General features: G+C 42.1%; 1 protein-coding gene across 1 annotated transcript in view; it reads right to left on the bottom strand.

The window, feature by feature from the left end:
* Nucleotides 1–2,698: 2,698 nt before the first annotated feature.
* KCNJ3 (potassium inwardly rectifying channel subfamily J member 3) overlaps nt 2,699–11,749 on the bottom strand; it is a 143,215-nt gene continuing 134,164 nt past the window's right edge. The window contains exon 3 of the mRNA XM_056861048.1: nt 2,699–3,591. Within this exon, the coding sequence (XP_056717026.1) occupies nt 3,011–3,591 (581 nt within the window). The 3' untranslated portion in view covers nt 2,699–3,010. The remainder of the gene's footprint in view (nt 3,592–11,749) is intronic.

The raw sequence follows: 11,749 nt of genomic DNA, 5'->3' as shown, positions 1-11,749 counted from the left end.
TTGAAGGTCAGGGAAGGCTCACTGAGTAAGAAGATGCTTCCACGTTTTTTATATGGTTTAAATTCCCCCTCCCCAGGATGTCATTAGCTTCATGGGGAAGGATACAATGCACATGAAAAAAAATATTTGAATTTAAATCACTGAAGAAGCACCGGTGGTTTCTTATCCTTTATGTGGGCTAAATGACAATACCTTGGTAAAGGTCCATGTTTGGATTATTTCTGGGAATTCAGTGTTGCCATGTAATTGCCATTTTTCTTTAATTGCCTTATAATTAATGTGTCTGAAAAAGAGCTAAGAAAGCCCCAGTTACACTTATTGCAGCAAGAGGCTGCTGATGATGTGAGAAATATCCCTAGTGTGTGTGTAAAGTGCCATCAAGTCGCAGCTGACTTATGGCGACCCCTTTTGGGGTTTTCATGGCAAGAGACTAACAGAGGTGGTTTGCCAGTGCCTTCCTCTGCACAGCAACCCTGGTATTCTTTAGTGGTCTCCCATCCAAATACTAACCAGGGCTGACCCTGCTTAGCTTCTGAGATCTGACGAGATCAGGCTAGCCTGGGCCATCCAGGTCAGGGCAATATCCCTAGACTAACACAGAAATAGTTATCAGGAAAGTAATCTTAAAGTGTCATGAGAGGGACAAGAACCATGCAATAGCTACTGAAAAGCTTACCCTGTGGCCCTAGATTTCCCAGAAACTGTGAATGGTGGGAATGATAGGCATCCCATCCCCCCAAAAATATATAGACAACAGTAATCCACCTACAAAAATTTGCTACAACACATAATTGTAATGACAAAAAGTCCTATTTGTGATTTATTTGAAAGGAGTAATTCATAATCTTAAGAAACATCTCCCCTTTATTTATGGAACTATGCTACCCTCATGCCTTAATCCTCATCCTTGATTTTTCTAGTTGTATGTTATATGTCAGTGATTTCCAACCTCGGGTACACGCACCCCCCAGGGTAACGAACCAGAACATTTAGGGGTGTGGGGGAAAATTAATAATGGTGGGAAAAGGCATTTGAAATAACAGCAACAATATTAATTAAAAACATTTTTGTGATATAAGGGCTACAATTTATATATATGGGCTGTCAAGGGGTACGCTAGTGAACAAAGTTTGGGAACCACTGCTATATGTGATCCTTGGCTAGTTGCGTGTTTAGGATTTTATCGTCTGTGTTTTTTTTTGTATTGTTATCAGTATATTCCTCCTATTTATATTGTGACTATAGAAGGTGCTTTGTTGTCATCACAGATATTAGTTTAACATACTTTCATATGTGGATTTCTTATGTTCTTTCGTTACATCCATTCTCCTCCCTTAGTGTGATCATATAAGCATAACCATGTTTCCTTATAGACCAATACTTTCCCAAGTGATACAAACAGCTTTTAAGCAGTTATTGGGAGGCAGCTGGATGTCTGAATTCAGAATCTACCTAGTGTAAGAAGTAAACTTATCATTCTGCTACTGGAGTGAAATTATCAGTTTTATATCTTAAGTATGTATTTCCATTTTAAATTTTACTGCATGCTTATCTTAATGAACATGAAACAAACATCATAATTACGTCTGTTTAGATTTTATACCCTGTATCTAAAATGGATATACTCCTTGACATATTATTTTGCCCAGCCCTAGACATTATCATGTTTTTTTCTGTAAAGCCAAAAAGGTGGGAAAATGTCAGATAGGGCTTCTGACAGCTCCGTCCTCAAACAAGATGGTTTCCCCGCAAACAAAATGGAGTTCTCCGTGCACTCCTCCCCCCCCCTCGTTTTTCACATGAGCTCCGGCCAGAGATTTACAATTGTATTGGGACCCGCCCGTGTAAATCTTCGATCTGATATCGGGTCCTGCGCACAAAGCCAAGAACTCGGCCATCTCCTCCACTGATTGTTCATCATTGTTTCTGTTTCAGTGTTACTTAAGTCGTTACCAGCAGGAAACGACTACATTGTCTCTTTGTTCCTGTAACCCTATTGTATCAGCCCTATAAATGTATCCACACTCCCCCTGTCATGTATTCCAACCTTGCGCGTCTCTTACTGAAATCACTGACTTCTGAAATAAATCTTTGAATCGCTGCTCTGCCTGGATTGAAGGTCTATTGCCTGAAACGCTGTGTATTTGCTGAAGCCTGACAGAAAATTTATAAAGCAAACAATAAAGTAAGGTATTTAAGGCTAAAAGTTTTGGTGAGTCAGAATTTGTAATACCTATAGCCTTATTTAACAAAGAAAACATGCGGTATAAACTCTCTGAACAAAACATCACAATTTACATCAGAAATTTTTTTTACTGGGCATGATTCAGCCGAAGCAAAACACTTTGAAGCTTCACTGACTGAAACGGGAAAGATTTGAGAGTTTGCTTAAAATGAGGCAGATCCAATTGATTTGTTATGTTGCCCACTCTTCCTATGTGATTCTCCACTTACAGGAAGGCTTCCAATGGAAGAGAGACAGGGTCAATGGCAGAAAAATACCCTGCATCTTGTGGAGAATTGGGAGGATGTGGCAAGCAAATAAACTGAGTTCACAGTGTTTAACTTTGGTTGGACTGTGCCCATTAAAAAACTAACCTATATTCTGCCCTGTTTGTTACCCACTTTTATGTTTACCTACTATTTAATGCTTAAGAAATATAAGAGAGTAACACCCCATTTACATGTTTCCCCCCAAGAATATACAGTATAAATATAGTAAGAATCATGCCATAAAACTATATGCAAAATTTGCGTACTATTATTGCATGCTTGTTGTGATACTACATGCCGATTAATATTAGCTTTCATATGGCCCCAAGCTGAATTTTAGATCTTTGATTGTAGAATTCAACATAGTCTTTCGACCTCAGGGGAGAGCATTGTCGCAGAGTGCATGTAGATCTAAGGAAAACTGGTAATCAAAGACAGTTTCCAGTGTATGGTTTTCCAGCCCAAATTGGAGTGATGGCAATTCAAACATGAAATATTACCTAAAGGTCTGTTCATGTTATGTAAATCGATCAGAATTCATTTTCCTCAGCTTGGGAGGGAGGTTTCCGTCCATTCTGCCTCCTGATAATTTTTGAAGTTTTGGTGGCAAATCCGCCAAAGATTGACTCATGGGATCTGATAACATTTTTGTGGTTTTAGATACCAGTTTCTCTTCTGAATTGCCAGGAACAGAACTTATTCGCTGAAGTTTCATAGGTAGGTCCCCCAAACTGTAGGCTTTTTCTGAAGTAGTAGAACTCATCCTCAATAGCTTTTTAGGAAAATCTTCCCTTCCTGTCATTTTTTGCAGTTTTGATGGTATCTTTGTACCAATGTCCTCTAGGCCATCTAGACATTCCACAGAATTATTCCTTTCTTTAGAGTTACTTACAGCTGGTGCTATTAAAGGGGAGGACATAAGAAGCATTTCTTCCTGTTCCTTTACACTGTAAGGTGTAGTAGGGACTTCAAATGTTGCATGGAACTGGGAATAGTCTACTTTGAAGAATCCTTCCTCTAAGGAAATAACAGGATAGAATCGATGACCCCAGAGAACTTCATCTTCTGTGTATGATGTTCGGGCTTGACAAGTCATTCCTATAGTCAAAAAAAAAAAAGTTGGATAAAATTACTTGGAAGTTACATGTGGTAGTTCTGCCACCAGACAGTGGCTTATGTGGATCAGTGGCATGTTTCCATTTTTAAAAAATTCCTAAAATAACCTAATAATAATAATTAAACTGCAATATTGTACCTTACAGAAACCCAGCTCATCTATTGACATGCTGAAATCAGATTAGGATTGAAAATTAGCAAAAATAATAAAGTCACAAATACTTTATGTGTTGTGTTTTCTTCTGTACCCGTGTAATAATTTCACCTATGCAATATTCAAGGATTTATTAATAACAAATAATCAAATTGAACGCAAATTAGAAAATGTACTGACAGACAATGTACAAGCACGTCCCCATAGCCACGAAACTCCCAGATTATCACACAGGATCATTATAGAGATAAAAATAGGATAATCCATGTATGTCACCCGAGTATAAGAAAAGGGTGGAACCCAAACAGAAAAGAACTACATGTAATTCTTCCCTACGTTCTCTGTTTTTCACCCTGGAAGACAACATATGTACTACCTATATTATTTTGCTGCTGTTGTAGAAAAGAAAGGTTCAGAATTCTCTTCAATTAAGTTTTTTTTAAAGAGCATATTGTGTAGTTGATATCTTCTTTTGGCAAATGTCTAATATGTTAAAAAGTCAAAGCAGATGTCTAGTTTGATGTCTGAAGACTAGAAGCAGCATGCTAGATTGTGAAAAAGAAAAGCATATGAGAATAAACATGGTAAGATATGTAAAATGCCAAATGGAATGCTTATTTTGAGTCAGCATAAAGGTGTTAGCAGACCTCCTGCAATATATAAATACACCCTTTTCTGCACTGCTCTGTTTTAACACTGTATGCTGTGCCTCTGCTGATACAGTAAGCTTGCCAGAATACTGAAAGGTATGAAGGCAAAAGAAAAATAAGAATATCAGCTTTTCATGTATGTTTCATTATCAGACTATATAGATTATATTAATAACATGTCAGTAATTCACTTTATTAGAAGCCAGCTTGTCAGATTTCTATTTTAATAAAACTGGCATTTAAAAAAAAGAATGCAAGATAAAGAAAAGAAGATCAATACATGGGCTCTGCAAGAAGTACAGAGGTGAGATGACACATCAGACACAAAAGTTTCATTCTTGCCCATGCCATTCCCCACCCCAGATGTTCCACACAGGTGACTTCCAGTCTCTTTACATTAAAAAAAAGTTTCATTCTTTCTTCTCACAATTAACAAGCTGGGCAACAAAACCCATGAACACATGGAGCTGCCTTATACTGAATCAGACCATTGGCCCGCCAAGGTCAATACTGTCTACTCAGATTGGCAGTGGCTCTCCAAGGTCCCAGGTAGAGGTCTTTCCATCACCTACTACCTGACCTTTTTTAGTGGAGATGCCAGGGATTGAATCTGGGGCCGCCTGCATGCTGGGTAGATGCTCTACCAGTGAGCCATGCCCCCCCAAATATCCACACCCTTACTCTAAAATAAACATTTCCCTTAATATTAAATATATCCTTCAAGCAAAATAATTTTATATAAAAAGATGCTGCCTTTGAAAGAAAGACAAAGAATATACAATGAAAGGTTTGTTGGGCATTTGGCTGAAAAAACCCTTAGCAAGATACATTTATACATGCAGATAATTATATGTGGAGATTTTTGACAATTATTTTTCTCATGGATATAAATTATTTCCATAGCCCACATTTTCACCCACCATCTCCATTTTTTGTTTATGAAATTATCATATGAAACAAGAACACTGCACAATAGGTCGTGTTGAAATTAATTTTAGAAACAGGGTAATTACTCTGACTACCGTGGCCAATCTGGGTTCTTTATTCCACTGCTGCTCATTAGTCATAGTTACATTTTTAAAAAGGCTACACCATTAAGAGCACCATCAGCCTCAGCCTCTCTAGTTCTGGATTCAGTTAGGGATTTCATTACTAAAGGTTTTTTTGTAAATGAATAAGTGGAAAATGAGTACAGCAGCATCAGATATTAGATACCTGTTTGATATTCTGATGCAAAACATTGGTGAAATAATGCTTGAGCATGTTTAAAGTATCAAGGCAATTTCATTGGTTATGTTCTTAAAGGAAAAAGCAATCATTGAGCACCTACCTCTAAAGGCTAACAAATACTTAACACATTCAAAATAAGTGGTGAATTTATCCAGGTGGGCAACAATAAAGCTGGAAGCTGCTACAACTAACAGCCCGTTCCTGAGAATTGGGCTGAAAGTTCTTTGGAGGCGGTGTGATCTCGCCGCCAGCGTAAGTGCATGTAATCGGGCGATTACACGCACTTAGGCTGGCGGCAAGGCCAGTCCTGCCGCCGGCTGAGCGCCGCAGGACTGCACCTCGCCCCTATGCCGACGTGGTCTCTCTGTGGCACAGGCCACAGCGTAGAAAGGCCACACCGGTGCAGGGGGGCATTCCAGGGCCAGCCGGGGGGAGGAGCCACTGGTTAGGGGGCTTCCTATCCCGGTTCGCCACGGTACGCCGGCACCGGGAATGGCGGTGCTACGCCTGCTTTTTAGCAGGCTTTTTAGCAGGCTTTTTAGCAGGCGCAGCCTCACTGTTTTCAATGGGGCTTTTAGCCCTGTTGAAAACAAAAAAAAGCCACGAAACGGCTTTTTTCTTTCTCCAGGCGTGCGTGAATAGGCTTAGGAAGAGGCGCCAAAAAGGCCCTGGCCCTGGTTGAGCTCAGCCAGACATCTTTCAGGCCAGGGATCATCAGTAGATTTTCTCCAGCAGAGCGAAGAGCCCTTTGGGGAGTGTAACGGAAGAGACGGTCCCGCAAATCATAGAATCATACAGTTGGAAGGGACCACCAGGGTCATTTAGTCCAACCACCTGCACAATGCAGGAAATTCACAACTATCTCCCCACCCCCACACCCCCAGTGACCCATACGCCATTCCCAGAAGATGCCCAAGATGCCCTCCCTCTCATGATCTGCCTAAGGTCATAGAATCAGCATTGCTGACACAATGATCCGAGACCGTTTAGGGCTTTGAATATCAAAATATTAAACCTGATTCAGTATTCATTCTGGAGTCAGTACAGCTGGTGGAACACTGGTCAAACTTGTGCCCTCCATGGGTCCTTGTAAGGACCACTGCATTCTGGACCAATTGAAGTTTCCAGAGCAGCCCTGCGTAAAGCGATTTACAGTAGTCTAATCTGGAGGTGACCATTGCATGGATCACTGTGGCTAGGTCAGGGCAAGAGAGGAAGGGCACCAGTTGCCTTGCCTGGTGAAGATGATAAAATGTGACTCTGGCTACAGCAGTGACCTGTGCCTCCATTGAAAGGGAGGCATCCAGATCACCCCCAAGCTCCTGACAAAGGCTGCTGGTGTTAATTGGTGTTAAATGCACCCATCAAGAGCTGGGATCTGGCCCCCTAACCCCGTATCTTCCCAGCCCAGCCACAGGACCTCTGTATTCAATGGATTCAATTTCAGCCAACTCTGCTTTAATTATCCCGCCACGGCCTCCAGACACCTGGCCAATACATCCGGGGTGGCATCCAGATGGCCTCCCACCAACAGATAAAGCTGGGTGTTATCTGCATACTGATGACAACCCAGCCCAAAACTCCAGACCAGGTGGGTGAGGAGACATATGAAGATATTAAATGACATTGGGGAGAGGATTGCCCCCTGTGGGCAATACCAAAGGGTACCATGGGAACATCCTCCCCCCTTGTACCACCCTCTGTCCCCAATCTTGGAGAAATGAGATCAGCCACTGCAGGGCTGTCCTATGGATACTAACATAGGTGAAAAATCTGAAATCTTAAAATTAAAAATGGCAGGTTAAACTGCAAACTAACACAAGCAATGTTTGTAACTTTAGGAGATCAATGCACACTGAGATCTCGTGAGGCTGTGTTCTAAGATCTCATTTGCCATGGGGGGGGGGGGTTTGCTAAGCATACTGCAGAACTTCCCAAGTCTTGGTTTTGATTAGTCAAAGATACTAGGGTGGGGTGGGGGACTTGAAAATATTTTTTAAAAATTGACAGGGGGGAAGCAGGAAAGGGGAGGCTATGGGGAGGGGGATACAAGAGGAAATGAGAGGTTCCCCACAAATCCTTGTATGATTCCTAAAATAAAGCTTAAAAACAAAACCTGACAACAATCTCAAAATCTACATATAGCTCCTTTGTGAGGGTGGAATATATCCCTAATCAGGTGCGCATATAAACTGTGAAATGGAAGAGTGAATCAATTTTTGCTTAACACAGAGATTTTAGAAAAGGAAATGTAAGATGCTGCCAAAGAAGAGATAACCAGAATTTGCTCTCAAAAGAGAAATGGATTCTTAGCAAAGAAGGGACCTGGTACAACTTTTGCTTTGACAATGATTCCCTTATAAATTAGTCATGATAATATGCAAAACACTCTGAGGAAAGTAAGTGATGAATATGAGAAAAAAAATGAATCAACTTTTGTTGTACAAAGGGACTTTTTAATTACTGGTTCCTTCCTTCTTAAGACAGATAAGTTATGATTCTGTGCATTATGCTACTGTGCATTTTTATTCTATTAAATAACCTGCTTTTCATATATATAATTCAGAAACTGTTAGTGAAAGTCCTAAGGAACAAAACATTCTTTATCTGACAATACCAAAAATATGTTACTGACTGAGCCATGGCAGGCAGCTGAAAATGGCAAGAAGTATTAACAGATGTATTCACCTACAAAAGCAGTCAACTCAAAAATGTGTAATGCTGAAATTAAAAAGCTATTTTAAACAACTGCCTTTAAAGCAAATGACTTAATGCAGTCCACTTTGCTACACCTGATTTTCAAAAAAAGGCATTTATGTCACTGCTCTAGGCAACAATTAAATGTTTGCCTGAAATCTAAGAGTACTGCTGAAGGAAGTTCGGCTTTTTATAGTCTAAGCATTCATTAATGCATTTCCTCACTGCATTTGGAGCTTCAGTTAATCTAATCAGTTAAGTATGAAAGAGGTATGGTATTTCAACTGAAATATGTATGCATTTCATGGTAGAGATTTTTTCCCCCACAGCATCCTTGGAGCAGTACTCCCATTTTGAAATGAGAAGGCAAATGACGGCTTCTCACAAATGTTTCTTTTGCACTAGCAAGTTATTATACAACATGATTTTGTTCTTAGTGCTTCCATTTAGTGAGCATACATGATGTGACAGCATGGCTAAAGTCGTTCTGGAGAGTGAATGCATACTATCGTTTTAACATACACATTGGTAAGTTCCCTAAGTGACACCTTTCACCCTTCTTCCCATAGTATTAACAGTAGCCTTGCATTGCATAATTTCTTTTGTGCTGCAAAAGGCAACAGCTTCTATCTGGTCCTTTAGTACCCTATGCCACAACACCCTTTGAATTGCAGCAGGTCATGGAATATGGTAATATGTTGGTAGTACAAAGGCACAATCTATTCGCGTTTACTGGTGCTCTGAGCCAGCTCCAAGACTGGCTCAGTAAGCAACAGGACAGCTCTGCCAGCCCTTGGCCTGGTTCTCCTTTGTAGTACAAGAAGTCCAGCCTGGCAGCTGGACTAGAGTTAGATCAGCTCACTGCTGGTGACTGGTGAGCAGGACATGAGCCAAACTAGGAAGTGATCAAATGTAACCAATCTAAATTTGCGAGCTCCTGTTCCTTGCACAGAATAAATACCGTATATACTCGCGTATAAGCCGAGTTTTTCAGCCCAAAAAAAGGGCTGAAAAAGCCGAACTCGGCTTATACGCGGGTCAATACGGTAGAGGGGGGAGGAAGGAGGGAGGAGGGAGGGGGGAGCTTACCGCCACCGCCTTTCCCCAGCCGGGAGCGGCCTCCAAAGGCCCCCTGCAGCCACAGGGAGGCCGCGCGCTGCCCCCACCTTTTCCCGGCCAGGAGCGGCCTGGGGGGGGGGCTCCTGCAGCTGCAGGAAGGCCGCCCCCACCAGATCCGCTGCTTCCAAAGGCCCAGTGCGGCTGCAGGGAGGCCGCGCCACCACCCCCGCCGCCTTTTCCCGGCTGGGAGCGGCCTCTAAAGGCCCCCTGCGGCCACAGGGAGGCCGATCCGCCAGCCCTGCCACCTTTTCCCGGCCGGGAGCGGCCTCCAAAGGCCCCCTGTGGCTGCAGGGAGGCCGCGCCGCCGCCCCCGCCGGGCCCGCACCACTTTCCGCCACCAGGAGTGGCCTGGGGGGGCCCTCCTGCAGCTGCAGGAAGGCCACCCCCACCGGATCCGCTGCTTCCCGCCACCAGGAGTCCAGAAGGTAAGCCTGCGGGGGGGGGAGGGGTTATAAGCTGACCCTCGGCTTATACGCGGCTGCCTAATTTTCCCCCATTTTGGGGGAGAAATTAGGCACCTCGGCTTATACGCGGGTCGGCTTATACACGGGTATATACGGTACAGACAATAATTGCACCCAGGAAGAATCACATAGATGGGTGTGTTTCAGAGCCAAACTAGATGGGACACAGATTGACCTGTGAATGGAAGTACCTCTCTCTTTTTTTCCTTTCAGGGTTAATAACAGCCAGGGAAGACATGGTTCTGAATGGCAAAAGAGTGTGTGTGGAGGAAGGGTTAAACACAATTCTGCTGCCATGCAATGGCCTACATTTAGCCTGCAATGATAGATCCATTGATAGATCCATTTATGGATCTCCTAGCATCCGGTCTCATTTGACTCTCAGAAATGGAAAACAGTTGCCTTTGCCCTTGAAACTATCCATCTTCCCAAATATGAATATACATTTCTAAAAAAAATGTATTCTTTTAAAGAAGTACATATTTTCAGGCACATTAATATGTGTTTTATTCAGGCTTGTTGTCATTTATTAATATAAAAGACAGAAGAAAAAGCACCAGTAAATAAAACTTTATACCCCTGTGAGAGCAGAAATCTAATAAATCTAAATCATGGGGTGGAAATCATTTTTTTGAGTGTCAACTAATCTAATCTGTGATAGTAAACAGTATGAAATTGTACCTGTAGAAGTTTAGCAGAAGACACAGCTCTGATAAGTGACTAAATGCACTGGAAATGCACCCGGGTATTGGGCATTGAAGAGAGGGCCTTCAGTATTAAGTCGAAGGCACCTATCTGGGCTCTGGGCTCTGGGCTCCAATGAGTATTGTGCAAACTCCAATCGGAGTGCAGTCCCTGCCACACAGCTTGGTCCTCCTGCTATCTGGCATAAAAATTGAAGAACTGGATGGTCAATAGACTCAGTGACCCCAAGGATGTGCTCCAAGGATGTGTATCAGTCTTGCAGCCAGATTCTGAACTAATTGAAGCTTCCGAGCAGTAATCAAAGACATGAAAGAATGCATGGTTTAATATAATCTAGATGTAACCAGAGCATGGATAAATGTGATAAAATCTACAGTGTTTTCCCAGGAAAGGGCACAATTGGTGAATGAACCAAATTTAGTAAAAAGCAATATGTGCTGAAGGTGAAGTTTGGGTGACCATCTGCAGAAACCAACTGAATAGTATCTCCAAACTGTAAATCTACTATTTAGGGAGATTACAATCCCACCTAGAACAGGCTGATTCCTCAATCCATGCCAACAAACAGCACCTCAAAATCCCTGAAGGATCCACTCCCAAGTGCCAAGGAGTTGAGCAGCAATCCACCTGCCCTTACTTCTAATTCAAGGCACAAGAGCAGAGAGTCCAGAGTAAGCAATTGGTTCAATAGAATATCATGGCTGATACTGGTGAAAACTGCTGAGTCTTCCAAATGAATCAATGGGAAATACACTTCAATTTATCTCTTTCTCCACAAAGAACAACCAAGACAGTTTAATTAGAAAACTAAGACAAAAAGTGTAATGAAATCGATCCAAATCAGTGGCTTTTAACCTTTAGTCCACTACTTTAATCCATCAAGTATGCAGCATTATCATCAAATCCTCAGGATGGCTCTCAGAAGCCATTGCAAATGGAGAGAAGGTACTGCCTAAAGCTGTATATTCTGATTACAGGGGTGGAAGCAAAGAACAGCCTGTTAGCTGGCTAGCAACAGCTGAACAAGTTCTAGCTGTGTTACTTCTCCTCCGCCCCTAGGAACTGAGTATTCCAGAGGTATGACCTGAAGAGCTCTAGTTCTTCAACTCTTCAACTTCATC

Source organism: Euleptes europaea, chromosome 15 (assembly GCF_029931775.1).
Source record: "Euleptes europaea isolate rEulEur1 chromosome 15, rEulEur1.hap1, whole genome shotgun sequence".
NCBI classification, from domain to species: domain Eukaryota; kingdom Metazoa; phylum Chordata; class Lepidosauria; order Squamata; family Sphaerodactylidae; genus Euleptes; species Euleptes europaea.
The sequence above is the reverse complement of the archived record's forward strand: the minus strand, read 5'-3'. Positions and strand labels throughout refer to the sequence as shown.